This window comes from Paramisgurnus dabryanus, chromosome 2 (assembly GCF_030506205.2).
Source record: "Paramisgurnus dabryanus chromosome 2, PD_genome_1.1, whole genome shotgun sequence".
Taxonomy (NCBI): domain Eukaryota; kingdom Metazoa; phylum Chordata; class Actinopteri; order Cypriniformes; family Cobitidae; genus Paramisgurnus; species Paramisgurnus dabryanus.
In genome coordinates, this window is record NC_133338.1 from 54,967,768 (window position 1) to 54,991,543 (window position 23,776).

At 40.8% G+C, this 23,776-nt stretch overlaps 1 protein-coding gene across 1 annotated transcript in view; it reads left to right on the forward strand.

Moving 5' to 3' along the window:
- Positions 1-23,776, forward strand: part of LOC135743923 (macrophage mannose receptor 1-like) — a 41,198-nt gene that overhangs the window by 13,233 nt on the left and 4,189 nt on the right. The window contains exons 17-25 of the mRNA XM_065261828.1: positions 9,299-9,462; positions 16,593-16,657; positions 16,795-16,895; positions 17,092-17,231; positions 18,089-18,191; positions 18,439-18,611; positions 20,770-20,875; positions 21,021-21,253; positions 21,367-21,532. Of these exons, the coding sequence (XP_065117900.1) occupies positions 9,299-9,462; positions 16,593-16,657; positions 16,795-16,895; positions 17,092-17,231; positions 18,089-18,191; positions 18,439-18,611; positions 20,770-20,875; positions 21,021-21,253; positions 21,367-21,532 (1,251 nt within the window). The remainder of the gene's footprint in view (positions 1-9,298; positions 9,463-16,592; positions 16,658-16,794; positions 16,896-17,091; positions 17,232-18,088; positions 18,192-18,438; positions 18,612-20,769; positions 20,876-21,020; positions 21,254-21,366; positions 21,533-23,776) is intronic.

Consider the following 23,776-nt stretch of genomic DNA (forward strand, 5'->3'; position numbering starts at 1 on the left):
TTAGATAATTGCATTTTTGTAAAGGACATTTGTTAGAGATCAGATTCAGAGCAATGATCAAAACATACACCGAGTTCTTACTGTTTTTGGAGTGGATTTTTCACCTTGACATTGTCATTTATCTTAAAACTCAACATTGTCATAACAAGAAGAGAATCCACCAGACAATCTCACAGAATCCAGCAGCTGATTGAAGAACATGAAATAAAAAATGTTTATGCATTTCATATAAGCTTAAGGTAAAAATTTAGATTACAGCCCGGAAAGTACTGGGTAAGTACAGGGAATTTACAGCGTATGTTTCTGTAATTATAGTTTACTTATGAAGTACGTACGTGTAATTATAAGGGAACAATTTATAAAATTTGGGGAATAAAAGGGTAACAACCAGGAAAAATACAAATAATATATGCAGTAAAGTACTGCGTAAGTACAGCGAATTTACAGCATACATTTCTGTAATTATAGTGTACTTATAAAGTACATACGTGTAATTTTAAGGAAACAATTTATAATATTTTCGGAACAAAGGGGTAACAAGTGCCACTTTAATTTACAGCCCGCAGATGTTGTATTTACTCTGTAACTACGTGAAACAAGGGGGTAACAAGTGCCACTTTAATTTACAGCCCGCAGATGTTGTATTTACTCTGTAACTACGTGAAACAAGGGGGTAACAAGTGCCACTTTAATTTACAGCCCGCAGATGTTGTATTTACTCTGTAACTACGTGAAACAAGGGGGTAACAAGTGCCACTTTAATTTACAGCCCGCAGATGTTGTATTTACTCTGAAACTACGTGAAACAAGGGGGTAACAAGTGCCACTTTAATTTACAGCCCGCAGATTCTGTACTTACTCCTACTACGTGAAACAAGGGGGTAAACATTTTTGACTTAGACTGTAACAACACAAAACAATGGTATATTTACTCAGTAACTACAGAAAATACACTCTTAGAAAGGATGTGTTAATTTTTTACACATCTTTGTGTGTTAAGTTTTTAAAACATTATGTGTAATTTTAACACATTATGTGTCATTTTGTATTGATTTTGTGTTAAAATATCACCCAAGTTGTGTTAAAAGTAACACAAAATGTGTTGTTTCCATAATAACACAGAGATGGGTGGATTCTGGGACAACGCATTTAGGGCTCTATCTTACACCCGGCGCAATGCAGCGCAATGCGCGACGCATGTGTCTTTCGCTAGTTTCCACCCTAATTTTCACGTTTAGCGCCGCGTTGTTTAAATAGCAAATGCATTTGCGCCCCCTTTTGCGCCCATGGGCGTTCTGGTCTGAAAACGAGGTGTGTTCAGGCGCATTGTTGGCACGTTGCTATTTTGAGGCAACTAAAATAGACTACGCCATTGACCAACAAAAACCTGCTCTAAAGTCTAAAGTCAATGGCGCAATGTGTTTTATGTTATTTAAAGAGCGCATTAGTAAAATGCGCCTATACACGGGAGGACAACGCGGGTTTGCTTATCACAAGGTACATGAATGCGCAGCAGCACAAAAATGCTTTTAAATATGAAAGATTAAAGGATTGAATGTAAAAGATTATTATTGAGTTTCTTGGACATAAATGAGGAGTAATTATGAGACGTTAGAAGGCACAAAGAGTTGCTTCACCTGCAGACTGGTAAGTAAATAAATGCTTTGCTTTGAACAAATGCGTCTGTTTTTAAATGTTTTTTTATGCTACCTCACGGATTTATTGTATATGATGACTCTGTAACTGTGGATATGGTGAGATGAGAAACATTTTTAAGTAATGCTTAAAAAAACTCTTTGCTAAAAAAAAAACGCTGTCCAAAGTGCTGAAACGTGAGGAGAGCCGTTTGTAAATTCTTTATCTCATGTTTGTTACAAATAAAGTATTTTTAGAGTACAAACCTTATCTTACATACTTGTAAATAATTTTTTGGTGATATTGGATAGCCATACATTTAAAGCAATTACAAGCCTGCTTTTTTACTTCCATGACTAAAAGAAAACGGGTTTTAAAGGTTTTAATAAAAAAATAACAATTTCAATACAAGTGGAAAAACAACATAATTATTTAACATTAATCTTAAACTGGGGATCTTCTTCCTCCGCTTAGTTTTTCAGTTTACAAAGTCTGTCATCTAAATAGGGATTAGACATAGCGCCAGAGCAACTTGCTTTTAAAGGGGATGAGAGCTGTGACTCTCATTGGTTTACTGCACGTTACGCCCAAAATACTCCCATTACAATAGGACCAACCCTTTTCGACCATGCGCTCGGCGCAAAAACCATTTTTCCCGTCATTAAATTAGCAAAAGTGGATTCGGACACGCCCATTTACACGTTGCGCTGTGCGCTTAAGACAATGAGCTTAGATCGTTAAAATAGGGCCCTTAGTGTGTTGTCCCAGAATCAACACTAATGTGTTGTTTTTAACACATCCGTTCTAAGAGTGTAGTTCTAGTTTTGCTTGCTTTGTTTTCACCATAGTTGCCTTGCCTATTTTTAATTTTGCTTGATGACCCAACTGTTAGGAATGACACTAGACAGGAATCCCAGCGCAGAGGTTTATTCACAAGGTATGTATAAAAGCAGAACACTCAATGTCTTCAGGTGAAAATATGTATAATAGAAAACACTCTGTGTCCGTGTGTGATGGGTGCGCTGAAATAGAAAACACTGCAGGGCTGTAGAACATCCACAACTCCGTAGTCACAGACTGGTATTCCTGACGGGGAACAGGGAGGGAATCCTGGCTAGGCACGGAGGGTGATTCCTGGCGGGGCACAGAGAGAGAGAGAAGCGGTCAGGGTCTTCAGCAGTACGCGCGCTGGACAGCGCACTGCGGTAGTCAGGGTGTGGAGCAGAATTACGCGCTAGTGCGCACTGCGGCTGTCAGCGTCTTCAGCAGAATTACGCGCTCATGAGCGCACTGCGGCTGGACAGCGCAAGGTGTAGAATATTGCCAGGAGTTTCCTCTGACCGAAAGTTTCCGAAGACTTGACAGATGCCACACCAATCGGGAGAGACTGACAGCAGGGCGGGGAATCTAACGGGGCAAAGGCAGCAGAGAGCACGGTGAAATATACTAAGAATAAAACTGGACACGACAAGAACTAGACAGAGCTAGCGGGCAGGAACACACTAAGACGAACTTGCAAAGAACAGAGGAAACGAGGGGAATTTAAATCAAACCGGATGGGCAAATAATAAGGATCAGGTGTGGGACGCCGGTGAGAAGAGTCGGAGATAATGAGGTCACCAGGTGGAAGGCGCGCACGTGTGGAGCTGTCAAAACATAAACACAACACAACACATGGTGAAACAAAGACAAAGCGGCCAATAAGACCGAAATCATGACAGGACTCCCCCCCACGACCGCCACCGGGCGGTCCATGAGGAGGCTCACCCCGTCGCCGGCGGAGATCCTCTATCAGCCCAGGGTCCAGGATGTCCCGGGCCGGTACCCAACACCTCTCCTCCGGACCATATCCTTCCCAGTCAACGAGATATTGAAATCCCCTACCCCGGCGACGCACATCCAGTAAAGACTTAACCGAATACACAGGGGCACCATCTATAAGCTGAGGGGTGGGAGGGGTGGGGGCAGAGGGAACAGGATTAAGGTGGGAAAAATACACAGGCTTCAGTTTAGACACATGAAAAACTGGATGAACCCGACCGAGTGCTGGGGGCAATCTGAGCCTGACCGTCACGGGATTAATAACCTTAACAATGCTGTATGGCCCAAGGAATCGTGGAGCCAGCTTGCGAGAAGGCTCACGGAGAGGTAAATCCTTGGACGAAAGCCATACTTTCTGCCCACAGATAAAACGGGGCGCGGTTCTACGGTGACGGTCGGCCGCGGCTTTGGTTCGTCTGGAAACCTGACGTAATGTAAATCTAGCCTTTCTCCAGGTGCGTTTGCAACGACGGACAAAAGCTAGCGCAGACGGAACCACCGCATCAGGTTCTTGTGATGGGAATAAAGGGGGCTGAAACCCCATGGACGCCTCAAAAGGGGACATGTTAAGGGAAGAAACAGGGAGAGAATTATGGGCGTATTCAACCCAGGCTAACTGTTGGCACCAGGAGCTCGGATATTGCGATGTCAGACAGCGGAGAGCTCTACCTAAATCCTGGTTAGCCCGTTCACATTGCCCGTTGGTCTGAGGATGATACCCTGAAGACAAGCTAGCTGTGGAGCCTATTTGTCTACAAAATTCCTGCCAGAAACGAGAAATAAACTGAGGACCCCTATCTGAAACAACGTCTGTGGGCAGACCATGTAAGCGAAAGACGTGCTCGATCATAACCTGGGCAGTTTCCTTAGCAGTGGGCAATTTGGGCAAAGGGACAAAGTGAGCCGCCTTGGAGAAGCGGTCGACAATGGTCAAAACTACAGTGTTTCCCTTAGAACTAGGCAAATTGGTTACAAAATCGATGGCGATATGTGACCAAGGACGAGAGGGAATGGGTAATGGTTTAAGCAGACTAATAGGGGCTTGATGAGAGGCCTTATTACGGGCACAAACCTGACAGGCTAACACAAACTGTCTGACATCGGGACCCATAGAGGGCCACCAAAAACGCTGACGTACGGTAGCCAACGTTCTCCGAACCCCCGGATGGCAAACAAACTTGGACTCGTGACCCCACCGGATGACCTCGGAGCGAAGCGCATTCGGAACCCACAATCGACCCGCTGGGCACCCTTCTGGCACTTCCCCCTCCCGGCCGGCCCGTCTCACCCGTTGTTCTATTCCCCAGCGCAGGGCACCCACCACCCGCCCCTCCGGGAGGATGGTTTCGTCCCCAGCGGAACCGGGGCTTTCGAACAAACGAGAGAGAGCATCGGGCTTTGTATTCTTGGAACCGGGCCGGTACGAGAGGGTGAAGTTAAATCTGTCAAATAAGAGCGCCCAACGAGCCTGACGAGAAGATAACCTCCTGGCTGAACGGATGTATTCGAGATTCCTATGATCCGTCCAGACCAGGAAGGGCTCCGAGGTCCCCTCTAACCAGTGACGCCACTCACCCAAAGCCAGTCTGACCGCCAGCAGCTCCCGATTGCCTATGTCATAATTTCGCTCTGCTGGGTTTAACCGATGGGAGAAGAAGGCACAGGGATGCACCTTGCCATCCCTTGCAGACTGCTGAGACAAAACGGCGCCTACCCCGACATCCGAAGCATCCACCTCCACAATAAATTGAGCAGCCGGATCTGGAATAGAGAGAACAGGAGCAGAGATAAACCGGGACTTTAAATTATCAAAGGCCTCCTGAGCACTGGAATTCCAGACAAACCTCTCCTTAGTGGAAGTGAGAGCAGTAAGAGGTTGAGCAATCTGACCATAATTTCTGATAAATCGCCGGTAAAAATTGGCGAAACCCAGAAATCTTAATAAATCCTTACGGGAGTCGGGGACTGGCCATTCGGCCACCGCTTTGATCTTGGCTGGGTCGGGACGGATCTCACTGGGGGCAACAACAAAACCCAGGAACGAAACTGACTTACGATGGAATTCGCACTTCTCCGCCTTGACATACAGCTTATTTTCTAACAGTCGGCGTAAGACTCGGCGAACATGCTGAGTGTGTTCCTGCATAGAGGGAGAAAAGATGAGAATATCATCTATGTACACAAAGACAAACTTGTTAATCATGTCTCTCAGCACATCATTGACCAGAGTTTGGAAGACAGAGGGGGCGTTACAAAGGCCGAACGGCAGAACGCAGTACTCAAAGTGTCCGGTAGGGGTGTTAAAGGCTGTCTTCCATTCATCTCCCTCTCTTATTCGCACCAGATGATAGGCGTTGCGTAGATCTAGCTTAGTAAAGAACTGCGCCCCCTGCAGGAGCTCAAACGCAGTAGACATTAAAGGAAGGGGGTACCTATTCTTAACAGTAATGTCATTTAAGCCCCTATAATCAATACAAGGGCGCAGGGAGCCGTCTTTCTTGCCAACAAAGAAAAACCCCGCCCCTGCGGGCGAGGTGGAGGGACGGATGAGACCGGCACGCAGGGCATCATTAATATACTGGTCCATAGCCTCTCTCTCAGGACCCGATAACGAATAAAGTCTACCCTTAGGCGGAGAAGTGCCGGGGAGGAGATCAATAGCGCAATCATATGGCCGGTGAGGAGGAAGGGAGGTGGCCCGGGCTTTACTAAACACCTGAGCACTGTGCTGCTTCACACTGACTGCACCTTTAACTCAAGTCACTTTTACTCCTGTTTTATTCTTTTTAACATTTTAAACTGTTTTATTAAAATCACATTTATTTTCTTTAATTGTTATTTTAAATTCTCATGTATCTTTGTCTTTATTGTGATCTTATCGTGTAAATCTTATTTTTACTTTTTCTTTTTCTTTTTTATATATTGTTTTCTCATTTCTGTGTAAAGCACTTTGAATGACCTCTGTGTATGAAATGTGCTATACAAATAAACTTGCCTTGCCTTGCCTTGAGCGATATCCGCATACTCCGCCGGGACCCCGGTCAAATCGACCGCCGGAACCTGAGGAAGAGAAAGAACAGAACCAGAAACAGCAGAACCAAGACATGACACATGACAAGACTGGGACCAAGACAAGATAATACTATGCTGCCAATCAACGTGAGGATTGTGTTGCGCTAACCATCCATGCCCTAAAATAATAGGAGATAGAGAAGCATGAAGGATATGCAACACAATCTCCTCACGATGATTACCAGACACAGAGAGACTCACAGGAGAAGTGCAATGTGTAATCCGCGCCATCTGCTGCCCCTTAAGGGACCAGACATCCAAAGGGGATTGGAGAGGGACAACCGGGACACCCCAGGCGCGAACCAGTGCTTCATCAATGAAGTTGCCCTCCGCACCAGAGTCGAGAAGGGCGGTGGACGGATGATCACGCCCAGCGAAGGACAACATGACGGGGAGTTGGGTACTGGAAACAGGGGAGAGTTTAGAGGAAGTGGCACCCACCAGGACTCCCGTATTAACTGATGGGCAGCGGCTTTTTAACGGGCAGGCCCTTGCAAAATGTCCGGGTCTCCCGCAATACAAACACAGAGCCTTCTGCAAGCGTCTCTCCCTCTCTCTCTGTGACAGGCGCATGCGCCCCAGCTGCATGGGCTCAGGCACGACAGAAGGTAAAGATGACGAAGAGGGGGAAGTGGTGGTCTCGTCCGAAAACGCTCGCTGGCGAATGGAGCGTCGTTGATCGCGAAGCAATCTCCGGGCTTCGATCCGGAGAGCGAGATCAATGATGGCTTCCAGTGAGGGAGGAAGATCATGGACAGTGATCTCGTCCTGGAGATCATCAGACAACCCCTCAACAAACTGCGCTCGGAGAGCCGCTTCATTCCAGTGGCAGGCAGCCGCTAGGGTTTTAAACTCAATGGCGTACTCGGTGACTGTGTGTCTTCCCTGAACCAGATGTGCCAACCGAGCCGCAGCGGCGTCCCCGCGCACCGAACGGTCGAAGAGCTTCTCCATCTCCTCACGAAACTCATGAAACGACCGACAGCAAGGATCGCGGGCATCCCACACGGCCGTAGCCCACTCGCGCGCCTTGCCAATCAGAAGGGTGATCACAAACGCAACCCGGGGGCTCTCTGCGGAATAGCGGCGGGGCTGGAGGGCAAAAACCAGAGAGCATTGTGACAGAAAAGCCCGACAGGAGGCAGGATTACCATCATATGGAGGTGGGGCTGTGACATGAGGCTCCGTCTGCGACGGCTGGCTGGGTTGGATGGTATCATGACTGACCTGGTCAAGACGAGAGGAAAGGTCAGCCATCAGGACAGATAACTCCTCCAGCTCTTGAGATGTTGACGTGAGACGAGCCGAGTGTTGTCCCAACCATGAGCCCTGCTGAGCGAGCGCCGACCGGAGAGCATCAACCTCCGCTGGATCCATCTTGGCAAGTTCGTCCTGTTAGGAATGACACTAGACACGAATCCCAGAGCAAAGGTTTATTCACAAGGTATGTATAAAAGCAGAACACTCAATGTCTTCAGGTGAAAATATGTATAATAGAAAACACTCTGTGTCCGTGTGTGATGGGTGCGCTGAAATAGAAAACACTGCAGGGCTGTAGAACATCCACAACTCCGTAGTCACAGACTGGTATTCCTGACGGGGAACAGGGAGGGAATCCTGGCTAGGCACGGAGGGTGATTCCTGGCGGGGCACAGAGAGAGAGAGAAGCGGTCAGAGTCTTCAGCAGTACGCGCGCTGGACAGCGCACTGCGGTAGTCAGGGTGTGGAGCAGAATTACGCGCTAGTGCGCACTGCGGCTGTCAGCGTCTTCAGCAGAATTACGCGCTCATGAGCGCACTGCGGCTGGACAGCGCAAGGTATAGAATGTTGCCAGGAGTTTCCTCTGACCGAAAGTTTCCGAAGACTTGACAGATGCCACACCAATCGGGAGAGACTGACAGCAGGGCGGGGAATCTAACGGGGCAAAGGCAGCAGAGAGCACGGTGAAATATACTAAGAATAAAACTGGACACGACAAGAACTAGACAGAGCTAGCGGGCAGGAACACACTAAGACGAACTTGCAAAAAACAGAGGAAACGAGGGGAATTTAAATCAAACCGGATGGGCAAATAATAAGGATCAGGTGTGGGACGCCGGTGAGAAGAGTCGGAGATAATGAGGTCACCAGGTGGAAGGCGCGCACGTGTGGAGCTGTCAAAACATAAACACAACACAACACATGGTGAAACAAAGACAAAGCGGCCAATAAGACCGAAATCATGACACCAACAAATTCCTGTACTCTTTTTCTTTCTTAAGGTAAGTAACCTTTATTGAAAATTCTAAATAAATTGTATTGTGTAGCATAAACACATTAACTGAATTTCAAGTTTTGTTGTTTAGTAATCTAAAATACTTACTGCATATTTTTCCAGGTTGTTACCCCTTTGTTCCCCAAATATTATAAATTGTTCCCTTATAATTACACGTACGTACTTCATAAGTTTACTATAATTACAGAAACATACGCTGTAAATTCGCTGTACTTATGCAGTACTTTACTGCATATATTATTTGTATTTTTCCTGGTTGTTACCCCTTTATTCCCCAAATATTATAAATTGTTCCCTTATAATTACACGTACATACTTTATAAGTAAACTATAATTACAGAAACATACGCTGTAAATTCGCTGTACTTACGCAGTACTTTCCAGGCTGTAATCTAAAGTGTTACCACAGAAAATGTTTCAGAAATATTTGGCAGTTATAAATCGCATAATCCCAAAATATAAATGAAGTTTTTGTCCTTTTACCTTTCACTATAGAATATAACAAGACGTCTGATGGCTGGATTCAGTACAATGGCAGTCAGTATTTCATTAATAATGATCTGCACCCTATGGAAGAAGCTCGTGCCTTCTGTAAGAAGAATCATGCTGATCTTGTTGTCATTACTGGTCAGACTGAGAGGAAGTTTTTATGGAAGCAGGTAAAATAAAATACTGGCAATGCTTTTCAGTTTTACACCTTACTTGAGTATCTACAAATTTTCTCTATATGCTTGTAATACTTGTTATCTAAGGTTCTGATGTCCTTGAAGCATTTAAACACTGATGAAAGTGTTTGATTATAAAGATTTCCTTATCCTGTAATCCAGCTAGTGGACAAAGTTAGGAACTACAGCATTTATCTGTGAGTTGAAATGACACATCATCTCAAAATTGCTGGTCACACCCTTAGCATGTTAGGTAAATATGGGCTAAAGGTCACTCTCTGCTAATATCTGATTAAAATTCAAATGTCTCCAATGACTCCAATAAGGGAGCACTCACATTATGCCAACCGTGCCTTAGCGCGTTTGACCCCCAAAGCCTGGTTTTGACCCCTGCAGCAGGGTTACATGAATGTCTGAGCGGCACAAGTGCCAAATCGACTAAAGCTGTGGTCACACTAGACTTTCGTTATATTTACTTTCATTCATACATATATCACTGCTTATTACACGGCTCTCTGGAATGCTTGATTCTGATTGGTCAGTTGAGACATTTGCAGGTTCGTTCTTTTCAAATAATAACCGCTCCAAAATAATAACGCATAGCCGGACTACTTGCACGAGTAAAATCGCTCCGCGCCAATAAAGATCAATAAAGATTACTGTCTGTTTGGCGCCATCTTGTGACAAACACTCGACAACCACAACAAGACACAGAGAGCTTACTGAGACTGAACTTGACAAAATAGAGCATGACAGCTACGAAGCCAACACACAAAAAAATACAGAATGGGGATTAAAACTTCTCAAAGACTGGTTAAAGAGAAAAAAATGGAGACAGACAAGTATGAAGCAGAGGATCTTAATAAGGTATTACGATCATTTTATGCATCTGTGCAAGGTTTCGCGGAAGGATAAAAATGTTAATTTAAAACAAATATGCCAATAAAATGTTTCAAATTCATATTCATGTCCAGTTTCTTTTCTTATGTGGCAAGTAGCCGTGTAATAAGCGGGATAATGTAGAGGCAGCCGGTAGTTTTTGGGAAATAAGCCCCTTCAGTGTGATACAAGACCCTCCGCTTCGCGTCGGGTCCTGATCACACTGTCGGGGCTTATTTCCCAATAACTACCGGCTGCCTCTACATTATCCCTTACATAGCATAGTTCAAGTCTGGTGAACTCTGACCTGTGAATGTGTATCACATGGAGATCTTTGACCAGTTCAAAATCGATATTTCATGGACTGACCTTTCTCTCTACTAAAAAGCACAAATGGATGAAGCCAAAGATCTTATTGATAAACAGCTCCCAACAGCAACGTCTGACAAATATTCACATGCTCAAAGTCTAGTGTGACCACGGCTTAAGAAATATGATAGACATGTGAGAGGACTGTGTTATTCCGCCCCAAACGAAAAAAAAAACGGAACCACTTACTTTTTTATACTATACAGTAAGCAAAAAGCAGTAGGCGAGGTGAGTAGTATGTCCGAATTCATAGTATTTGAAAAACAGTAGGAGAAAAGTAACAGTTTTAAGGGACGTTGTTTTTTTCAAAATGCCCAAAAGCAGTGACGCGGCTCTATTTAAATGCAAACACATATACTAAAAAACTGTTCCTTGTGGTTAAATTGCACTTGTTTAACACATCATTCCAGTTAACTAACTTCTTGTTATGACGATGTATCACATAATGTAGCAACATGGCAGATTACACATTTACATTTAGACATTTAGCAGATGCCTTTATTCAAAGCGATTTACAAAGATTAGGAAACAAGAAAAATTATGATGTGTCATAGGGAGGCAATAGTACGAAAGGTGCTTATGCCAAGGTACCAGTTTTTACTATTCCGAAACAATAGCTGTTGTGAGAAAAACAAACATTTTATTTTTTTTTCTGAAAAGAGAGCAGAAATAGAAATGTGGTCAATACCAAGTATTTTTTGGAAGAGATCGTTTTTTAATTGTTTTTTGAATGTTGCAAAAGATGTGGTTGACCAGAGTGCAATAGGAAGATCATTCCACCAGCAGGGAGAAGTGAAGAAAAACACAAAGGTTGCAAAATTGCTGAACATAAGGTTCTGGGTGGGGTGTAGGAATGTATGAAGGTGTAAAAGTATGCCGGTGCGGTCCCAGTGAAAGTTTGGAAATGGTGCTTTTCCATTGCATAGTACCCCAATGTTAAAAATGTTATGGTATTCCTGATTCTCAACCTGTGGATGTTTTTCATCCTTAAAAGGGAGTTTGAGAACTTACAGCAAAGCACAGATGACAACAGGTTTACCAGTGACAGTGCAAGCTAGCATAAAGTTAAAGCTAATTTTTTGGTATCAGCTTGGGTTGCTTGGATCCCCGACCGAGGAGGTATTAAAAAAAGTTTTGGGTACTACATGGCCAAACTTGCCCATTGGCCTACTTATCATCCCCATATATAAACTAATTGGCTATATCACTTGGTCTCCTCTCCACTAATAAACTGGGCCCGGTTTCCCAAAACGTTCTTATCGCTAAGTAGTTCTTAACCTATTCCTTAACCTCTCTCTTAACTCTATGGCACGATTCCCAAAACGTTCGTACGCTAAGTATATCTTCTGTAAGTCACACTTTCGTAAGGTTGGTCTGGACCATTCGTAAGCTCTCTCTTAGCGTTGTTTGAGCGCAAAACGCTATCGCCGCAGTCTTTAGAAATCAGCGCAGCACAGTACAAGTCAAACTATGGTATGCTGTTAATGATTTTATGTTATGGAAATTTTTAAGACTTATAATACAATATGTTTTCAATGAATTCAACGAATGAATCAAAGACGGCGCCGGTGTTGGTTCCTCATTGAAGTCTGTTCCCTCTATGTTTATAGCGTTTTCATCACGTTACATTTATAATTTATTTAGAAAGATCAAAGATTTCAATTGGTTATACTAAAAAGCAATAATATCATGTATTCTATTATACAATTTATTAAATATTTCATATTTGACAGTTTTATGTCTTTTAATATAGGGCCCTATCTTGCACCCAGCGCAACTGACTTTGTCAGTGACGCATGTATCATTTGTATTTTGCACCGGCGCACAGCAGGTTTTTCCCTCCACAGACGCACGTCGGCAAACTAGGGAATGAACTTGCGCTCCCTGGGCGGTTCAGCGCAAAAAAGGAGGCGTGTTCCGTCGCAAACCATCCCTGATGCTATTTTCCAGTTTCAAAAAACAATTGCGCCACTGACCAAAAAAAACTAGTCTAAAGTCAGTGGCGCGTTGTTCATTATGCTATTTTAAGGGCGCATGCTTGACCATAATGTATAGCGTGCACAACGCGCACACACTTTGCTTTTCTAATCTACACAGATGCAACAGTTATTTTTGCAAATCATAAATTGTTATAATAAAAAAATATTAACACATGAGATAAGGGAAATCATAGTGGTGAGCATTGTGGTGATAGTTTTTATTTATTGTGTGGCTGTGTTAAAAATTCTTATGCAAATAACAATTAAAATATTTTCATAAGTTTGTTGTGTGGCTGTATTACGTTTATTTTATGTAAATAATAATTAAAATGTTTTCATAAGAAACCTTAATGTATGTGAACTTGATTTGTAAGTGCACTTTGGGGTTGGACTGCTTGCGTTTCTTGGGTCCGATTTCAAAGCCAAACCGCCTTCAACACTTTCAGCGGTGAGGGTGGACGCAGCGATGTCCTCTGCTGGCGTCAGGTCATGTGTAGAGGCAGATCCACCTCCCGTTACACGGCATGCCCGATTTATGCTGGCAAGCTTGGGATTCCCCCGTCTCCTGACATCATTGTAGCGCTTGGCGCAACGTCCTGGGCAGTGGCGGTTCTACACGGAGGCCAAGGGTGGCCCGTGCCTCTGTAGACATGTCCCTGGCCACCCCTGTGGCCACCCCGTGCTGACCAAATAAAAAAGTATAAATTTATTTTGATTTTACACGCGAGCGCCAAAAGAGGAACTAATGCGACGCAACGTTCTACACGGGCGAATTAGAGCGGCGCACCCAACCACTGTAGCTGGCTGCAGGTGCTGCTCAGCAAGTGTCTCAATTTGTTCCCAACCTCCCGATGTTGAGAATGTGTATGCAGGTTTGGGCACTGGTAAGGACTCATGGACCAGCATGCGAATTATGCTGGTCTATGCTGGTTTGATGCTGGTTTAGCTGGCTGTTTTTTTCAGCAGGGAATACACCAGTGCCCTTTGTTTTGCTTCAAAATGCACACAAGTAATGTTTTTAGTAAGGCATGTTTTTTAAAACTAGTTATATTTCCTAATTAGACTAATGCCTAGTCCTGTCTTAAACTAATTCCTGTAACCACCCCTAAAATCTTTAAATATAATTTCTTTCCATTTTTTTATGTGCCCCTCTGGTAAAACACTGGCCCCTCCTTGGCCCCCCTAGTGAAATTTGTCTAGAACCGCCACTGGTCCTTGAGGTTACGCCCAAACCACACCTATGAATAATGAACCTACTTCAGACAAACCCCTTATTGATTTGCGCCTGGCGCAAGAGTTATTTCTCCCGCCGGGAAAATAGCAACAGCGCCCAAGATCCGCCCACAAAGTCACTTGCGTTTTGCGCTTCACACTTGCGTTTCAGATCGTTAAAATAGGGCCCTTAGTCTTTCTTTTTCTTTTCTTTTTTTCTCTACTGTTTGTTTTAAAACTGTTATGTTTCCAAACATAATAAATATATATTATACATATAATATGATTCATACTGTAAAAAGAATTGACTTACAATCAAGAACAGTCAAGATACATTACATAAATGCACACATATACATCTCAGTAGCCATTAAAACTTTCAATATATATAAAGAATAAACGTACAATGTGATAAAAATGCTATAAAAAACACTACACTAAAGGGAAACATACTGTAGGGGGAACAGACTTCCACACAACACCGGCCGCGTAACTGTTTAGTCCATGCCAATTTTTTTATTTGTCAATCCTTAAACCTTTTGACATTTTGCCTGACGTGGCTAAATAAAAAAATCGCCTTCCAAGACAACTCATTATGGAGCTGCTAGATCTTCTCAGACCATATTCTCTATCTAACTAGGTTGCTTTTTATTGAAACATTAATGTTAAGCAATACCGCATTAAACAGAAATACTGCAGCTGCTTGCCAATCAATTCTGATTGTTAAGTACCTTAACATTCGTATAAAAGTGTATTACATATTTTTTTAAAGTCAAAACCCATGTCAAGAAGCGGCACAAGTGGCACAACGGGACAAGGAGGGTGGATAAATAGTGAGGGATACCCGGTTTGTCTACCCGTATTACTGACAATTTGATTATTTAATTAATAGTCTATATTTTACAGATAACTTAAACTATGTTAAAATAAATGTGACTGGAATAATTTGAGTAATGTTCCATTTGTATATTCAGTGTTGTCTTTCTTAACGTCGTAATGCACCTTCGCGTGAAGTGGAAAATCGATCCCTGAGTGATCGATCGCAAATAATTCAGCACCTTCACTTGGGACAGCACCATTGTACGTCGTTCTTAGAGGCAGCGTGTTAAGAAGCTTCTTAAGAGACACTTCGGGGAACACACTTAGGAACATCAACAACTTTGGTAAGATATATCTTTTTGAGTCTTCTTAGCACGCTAAGAGTGAACGTTATCGGGGAACCGGGCCCTGGTGTGTGGTGGGCGTTCTAGCGCAATATGGCTGCCGTCGCATCATCCAGGTGGATGCTGCACATTGGTGGTGGTTGAGGAGAATTCCCCCATTCATATGTAAGGCGATTTGAGGTCTGCAGAAAAGCGCTATATAAATGTAACGAATTATTATTATTATTATTACATACTGCACCCAGTGGAAAAGCCCCCAGAAGTAAGATTTTTTAAAAGTAACCAACCCAAACCGTGGGGTACTATGCAATGAAAAAGCGCCATAAGTGAGCATTAGCGACTTATACCTGAAGCACGCCTTAATTGGTAGTCAGTAGAGAGAGATGAAGAGAGACGTAACATTGGGCTCCTGGAAGATGAGCCGAGCTGCTGCGTTCTGAACCAATTGGAGTGGTTTAATAGACCTTACAGGAAGGCCAGCAAGAAAAACACTGCAGTAGTCTAGCCTGAAAATAACAAGGGCCTGGATCAGAAGTTGTGGAGCATGCTCCATAAGGTATGGCCATATCTTTCTGATATTGTATAATGCAAAACCGCATGATCGCAATGTTTTTGCAATGTTATAAGAGAAGGACAGTTCGTCATCAAAGAGTTCACTGAGGTTTCTTGCAGTTTTGGAAGGAGAAAAGATTGTGTTGCCAAGTTGAATTGATACTGTAGGTTGTGCTGTAGAGTGGGTTGTGCTGAAAAAACAAGCAGCTCCTTCTTAGCAAGGTTCAGCTGTAGGTGGTGTTTCTTCAGCTGAGCTGAGATGTCTTCTAAGCAGGCTGTAATACGTGCTGCTATGGTGGGATTATTAGGGTGAAATGAGTAGAAGATCTGGGTGTCATCAGCATAGCAGTTCTAGGACAAGCCATGTGCCTGTATGATAGATAGGTCCTAAGGATTTTGTGTAGATGGAGAAAAGAAGTGGACCAAGCACTGATCCCTGAGGGACCCCAGTGATAATCTGGTGAGGTGTGGACTGTGCAACCTTCCACGACACCCAGAAAGATCTAGTACATCCAAATTGATTCATACTATCCATATTCATACTACATATACCTACTGTTTAAATGGTCAATGAGTGGGTACTTCAATTCATAATACATCTAATTCAGTGCCTACTGTCACAGTATGCAATTTCGGACAAAGCCACAGATTTAACAATACAATGTGCTCCAGTGTTAAGATAGTACTTTACTTCCTGTTGTCTTCAAAACAATTGCATCCTAAAAACCCAAGCGTGCTTGGATCGATCAAAGTACAGTGGGAGTGAATGCTTCTGGGTTTTCCATTCAGCAGAACTGTGCTGGTTTCAGTTCTGGAGCCAGATAACTCAGAAATAAGACAGTAACAGCTCATCCCTGATGCATCTTCATGTGTTTGAACCAGTTGGAGAGATTGAAACATTAGCTGAAGATGTGATAGTAAAGTTTTTTTCCAAATAGACATCTGAGATGGATTATCTGCTGTTTTACAGATATCTAAAGGATCGGAAAATCAGTACTACATCGGGATGACTGTAGATTTGGACAAATCAATTAAGTGAGTATGAAGGACCATGACACAGGATGATAAATTAGGACCAAAAAAGTATAATAAACTGTAACGACCTTTCATTGAGTATGCATGGTAATGAGTTCAATAAAACTACATTGGTGCTGTTTTTTTTAAATCTGTAGTTGGGTGGATGGTTCACCTGTTGTATACACTGCATGGGAACAAAACGAACCAAATTTCGCCAACAATGACGAGAACTGTGTGACCATTTACAAGAACATGGGTAAGAAATTCTCATAAGCAACAAATAAACTTAATCCTGTTCATTTTTATTTTATGTTAGCTGTTATTTTTTAAAAACTGAACCTCATTAATGGTTTGCTTTGTTAATTTCATGAAACATGCTTTATGTGTCTAATCTCTGTTTCAGTGGTACACATGCACATGATCTGATGGATAACATGTATATGTTTCTGTAGGATTCTGGAATGATATTAATTGTGGTGTAGTGTTACCATCGATCTGTAAAAGAAGTGCTGATTTTGTTAACACCACCATGTCTCCAATCACTGTGGCAGCGGGCGGCTGCGCTCCTGAATGGACTCTGTTCAGAGGAAAAGTAAGAACCATTACTGTTCGAAAACATCAAAAAACACATAGAAAATGGACCAACAAAACAATGTGAAAATTAAAGCCACAATATGTTATGTTTTTGGAATTAAATAACCGAAAACCATTTTCACAGTGTGTTGTGTTTTTACATTTTCAAAAAGTTCCCAAATATTTTAAATCCAGATAAATTATTGTTTTCATTGCTCTATTCGCCAAGAGTAATTTAATCGGCCATGCTATGAGATACAATGACCACAACTCCTTCAAAAGTTTACACATTAAGACCTCTGATCTTTGAAGGGAATCAGGCTGATGTGATGCACTCTTGGCAGCTTTTTCTAGTTACAGATAGAGCGACCGTACAGCTCAAGGGCATTCCTTATTCACTCATTCATTACCAGTGGCGTAATGATATGTAAACAAAGCGGTTACTGTTATGATACTAGTAGAATATATCACGGCTATAAGCCAGATTCGAGAACTAGAAAGAACTGTTGTATAATATGTAATAGTGATCTCTAGTGGTGAAAATCCTACTTATTGTGCATTTAAAGGCATTCTAGTGAATCTGTGTGACGTCACTTATTGTTGACGTTCGAAGTGTTGGCAAACAAACCGGAATGTAGCTAACTCCTCCCCCTTCCTTCCATGCTTTCTGAAAGAGTCATGAACGCGCCCAACCCCACTCCCAAATACTTCTTGTCATTTATTGGCTGGAACAGGCAGCTTAGAGCGCCTTTAAACCCATTATACATATTCCCGCACATAAAATTTTTCAATATTTTCCACACATCATTTTCTCTGACATTTCTTTTGTTAGAAAAGCAACTTACTTTAATTCTAAGCATTTGTGTTTTCAAATAGTGTTACAAGTTTTTCGATAACATGATGTCATGGCAAAAATCACGAGATCACTGCATTTCACATGGAGGCAATCTGGTGTCCATTCGGAGTCACACAGAGCAATGTGAGTATGACACTAATGCTGTTATCTCTTCTTCACATGTAACGTTCGTTAAACCTCCCTTACGAAAATTAACCATGGTTTTACTACAGTAAAAAAAAACATGGTTACTGTAGTAAAATCTGTTGATTTCATTGTGTCTGGGGTGCACTCAAATACACACATGTATTTTCTAGTAAAACTAGTTAACGTTTCTGCACTGAAATGTTTAACTGTAAGCATTAGACATTTTCTTTGTTTGTATTTTCAGCATTTCTTACAACTCTGATGCTCAGATCTACTGATGACGTGTGGATCGGTTTAAATGACGTCAACGCGGAGATGCGCTTTTTGTGGACTGATGGTAAAGGCGTCAAATACACAAACTGGGTCAAAGGTCATCCAATGTCATGGCCAGAGTCAAGAAGCTACTTTGAAAGAGAGGCAAGTGTGCATGATGTTACTAACAAGTGCAAAGAATAATGTAGCACATCAAAGCTTCTTTATTCAGCTTCTCTGAATGCAAAAAGTGCTCATTTAATTATTGTTATTAAAATTATCAAGTTTCTCATTTTATCAACTCGATGCACCCTAAAGTCTTTTGGTCTTGTTTGCTGGCGTCTTCAGAATGTGATGTGGTCTTAAAGGAATAGTTCACTTTAAAATGAAAATTCTGTCATCATTTACTCATCCTCGTGTTGTTCTAAACCTGTATGAATTTCTTTTTTTCTGATGAACACAAAATAAGATATTTTGAGAAATGATGGTAAACACACAGCAGTAAGTGACTTCCATAGAAGGAAAAAAAATATGATAGAATTTAATGGGTACCGTCAACTTTGTGCTTACTGTATCATCATTTATCAAAATATTTTCTTTATCATTTATCACAATACTTCCAAAATATTTTTTTCCTAATATGGAAGTCAATGGTCACTGTCTGCTGAGTGTTTACCATCATTTCTCAAAATATCTTTTTTTGTGTTCATCAGAAAAAAAAATCATACAGGTTTAGAACAACATGAGGAAGAGTAGTAACTATCCCAAACTATCCCTTTAAAACCTATTAAGCTATGACACGGCCACACTTAAATGTTTACAGCAACTGTTTGACCAACAGACACAATTGTGATTTTCCAAATGTCAAAATTAAGATAAGTTAAAAAAGAGTTGAAGTGTAGAGGAACTGAAATGTTGTGCACAAAATAGAATTTTTGTTTCATAAATGAAAATCTATTATAGATGTCCCATTACAGCCCAAATAATCAATAGTCTTAAAGCCACAAGTCTTACAAAGTTATTTTTGGAATTTGAGCTTGATGAATTTTCTGTAAGCTTTTCTCTTTATTGTGACACATTACATCCTATGGAAGCCCATTTCCGCCACATAGGGAAAAAAATCATGCTGTGGTAAATCATAATTATAAGAAACAAAATATGAAATTATAACTTTTACATTTATTAGATAAAAAGTCAAACTTTAAAAGTCATACTTTCGACTTTAAATTTCAACACCTGCTCCCTACTACGTGTAAATGGTGCGTAAAACTTTTAAACATTTTGTATTCTTTTAGACAAACTGTATTTTTATGCACTATTTATCATAATAGTGTGTCACAAGTTCTTTTGCCATGTATTTTTTTTTTCATTTGTAACTTTTTAACCTTGAGAAAAAAAGAAATCTTTCAATCACAGTACAGAAGGGGCGGGACAAACACTACATTGGCCAACCATTATGCTTGTACAACTCAACAATGTAGAAGTTAAAGTCACAATGAACTGAAATATGAAACTAAAACTGTTAATAATGTGGTATGTATTACAAATTATTTATTGTGAGCTTCATTATTTTAAAAAATGAATGTGCCTTTATAATCTTTAATCAAAAACGCAAATCAAAACGATCTCTCTTTACTTCTGGTTATATGGTATGGAAGGTGGGCGGGGCCCAGGAAAAGATTACAGTGGTTATCCCGCCCTACTTTTTTATTTCAGAAGCTGTTTCACTCAGATAAACGTCACCACGGGAAAAAAATAAGACAATCGCTACTTACGTTTCATGGCGACTTTAATATGAATGGGTACAGCATTTTTATATTCAGTAAAATTCTTCAGAATAACATATAAAGTAACTGTTGTGGATATTACTTATCACAGCAACAAACGCGTCTCTGGAATAATGTTCAGTGCTTCCAAAACGCACTCAAGCGCCACTATGCTGGTTGTTTTCAGGAGAGCACCAGGTATTATTTCAGTTTGCTTAAAACACTTTGGTGGACACAATTCAATTCATTAACTTACTGGTAGGCATTTAGCCTATTAGTCAAACAAAAAATTAAATTGAGTCCAGAGTATTACAGCATTCCTAGATATGAAATTTGCCTATCTGAAGTGCATAGGTGGGCACTATGTTAATTGTGAATGAGCGTACATGCACTCTCTTTTTACCAATGATTGGTATTCATTAACATACACACATTTTACTATCAAATCTGATGTTTATGAAGTAATTTTAAATTCAGGGAAAGGTTTTGGGAAGAAATTATATAAATGAATACTATAAGTTAATTTCAAGTGTTTATCTGAACTCTTTCCCATGTAGACCTATGACTGTGTTGTGATGATTAGACATCCCAAGAAGTTGACTGGTATGTGGAAAGTTGAAGTCTGTGGAGATGAGAGAGGTTTCATCTGCAAGAGGAAAACAGGTTAGGTGAAGAAAAGACATTACTGCTTAAATGTTATAACTGAAACTCAATACAATGACACTGATTAAAGAAAACCCATGAGTATATGGGTCACTTGTTGATCTCTTACTGTAGATAATCTGTAAGTATTTTGTTTGTGTTTTAGACTCTCAGCTGTCTGCTCTCGTGACCACAGCAGTACCACAGAAATACTTCAGTCTGGGAAATGATTCATATAAGTTCCAGCTGGAGAAGATGAGCTGGGATGAAGCGAGAAGACAGTGTAAAGCTGATGATGCTGATCTTGCGAGTGTACTGGACTCCATCAGTCAGGCGTACACCAGCCTCCGAGTCGACAAACTCAAAGAACCTTTGTGGATCGGACTCAACAGTAACCTGGTAATAAATTCATCTCTCTTCACAATAAACACATTCATGTAATATCATATACTGTATACACACTGCAGAAATGATTTTACTAACATATGAGTGTGGTAATGTGCTTTCTTCAGACAGGTGGACGCTATCGCTGGGTGGATAACTGGCTTCTAAGCTACAGTAAATGGGCTACAGGAGAACCCAAAAACAATTTAGCTTGTGTTTATATTGACACGGATGGAGACTGGAAAACTGCAGCGTGTAACACCACATATTATTCCCTCTGTAAACGATCAACAGGTACTTCATTGTTATGGATCATTTACATCTCTGAATGATGGATGTCTCTTTAGAATTGTGAATAGTGTGGTTATTCATCTGCAGTTCAGATGTTAAACCTGTGTAAGTGTAATAGAGGTCTTCATGGGTCCAAGGATCTCAAAACCCAAAATCTAAAACTTTCAAGTGTGCATTGGACACAAGTTGGGTTCAATAATAGTGGGATCGGTATCAGGTAATTTTTTTAATACATTTATTTTTACCGAAAAGACCAGAGAAGACCCGAACTAACTTGCAGGTGTGCATCGAGTCCTTTTCCAACCCATCCTCTGTTTGTCAAGAGTACTTGCGATCAGAGGTGTAAAGTACTTAAGTAAATCTACTGTACTTAAGTATTTTTTGGGCTACTTTGTACTTGTACTGAGTATCAAAAATATAAGCAACTTTTACTCTCTACTCAATTACATTTTTGATTGGGTATTTGTACTCTTTACTCCACTACATTTGAAATAACACTTTCCGTTACTCGCTACATTGTTTATTCGTCAACGAATAAAAACGAGACGAAAGTGTCAGAGGGTGATGATGGATAGAATCTGTGGTCGCGAGGTTAGACGCACACACATAACTAAGGGACTTCATGTGGCGCTACGCAGGGCAATCGTATGAAATCAAAGTACTGCGAGAGCCAATCAAATGCATATGGAGAAGTCTGGTCTCGCGGTATTTTGATGTCAAACGCTGAATGGCTTGCGTTGAGCCACCGTAGCGGGACATCTGCGTGCTGCGTATGTCATAAACTGTAGGGAAAAGTTTGCGTCTGGTCTAAGAGAAGAGATAAAGAGCAGATATATGGATGCATATTACATTTGATTCTGTCAAGGGACCCTTTGTTAAACATGTGATGCTACAATCATCCCGCAACTCAAAGGCAAGCACAAATGTATTATACTGATTTTTATCAGCTACGTAACTTGATATAACTTACTATATAAGCCAAAATAAACCAGTGAGGTCCTGTACTGATTGCCCGAGTAACTTAAGTACATTATAAGATTGATAATAAGTGTACAATTTCACTGTCTTCACATTTAATCAAGTATGCTGTAATGTATTTACTGTAAAGAGGGATGCATGACTGAAGAAATTTAGTGCATTTAATGTGAGATAGTGGTGTTACGTACTACATGTGTTTACAATTAATCTTTCAAATGAACAACTTCACGTTTTAATATGCATTATCATATTTCTGTTAGTGTAATTTTAGTTTACTGGAATTTTTTAAATATTAAAATTATATCTTTTTTAGGATAGGCCTATATAAGAATATTTGGTAACACTTTACAATAAGGTTCATTAGTTAACAGTAGTTAATGTATTAACTAACTTGAACAAACCATGAGCAATACATTTGTTACAGTATTTATTCATCCTTGTTAATGTTAGTTAATTAAAATGTAAGCTTTAATTGCTTGTTCATGTTAGTTCAGAGTGCATTAACTAATGTTAACAAGATTTTAATAAAGTATAAGTAATTGTTGAAATTAACATTAACAAAGATTAATAAATGCTGTATAAGTGCAGTTCATTATTAGTTCATGTTCAATTATGTAGCTAACTAATGTTAACTAATGTACCTTATTGTAAAGTGTTACCATATTTATATCACAAAGTTAGGCTATATATTTGTCAGCATGGCACATTCAAGTACACAATGACACTAGACTAAAATTAAATGGGTTTAAATTAAATGTAATTTAGATTTCTAGACTAAAATCTCATGGCATTTAGTTGAAAAAAATTAGAAAACTAAAACTAAATCAATTCAGATGACAAAAATATGACTAAAACTTAATTCAATTTTAGTCAAAAGACTGTGACAATGTTTAATCTGTGTTTGTTCTGCCAGGTCAAAATTTTGAGGTGTTTGATTTCTTTTCTATATTAGGAAGTAAAACCTCATAAATAAACTTTCTTAGTTTTCACTGCCCAGACCTACAATGTCTCTTTGTGCTGAGGACTAGTGCATCTTTGAGCCAACATTCAGTATGAGTAAAAATACTTAAGTACTTTTAAATTGGGTTACTTTAGTACTTTTACTCAAGTCGTATTTAAATTGGTGACTTGTAACTTGTAGTGGAGTAATTTTTACAGTAAGGTATCTGTACTTTTACTCAAGTATGGCTTTCAGCTACTCTTTACACCTCTGCTTGCGATGTTGTGTAGCTGTCGGTATGTTATTTTTTGTTGAGCCAGACCTGTCAA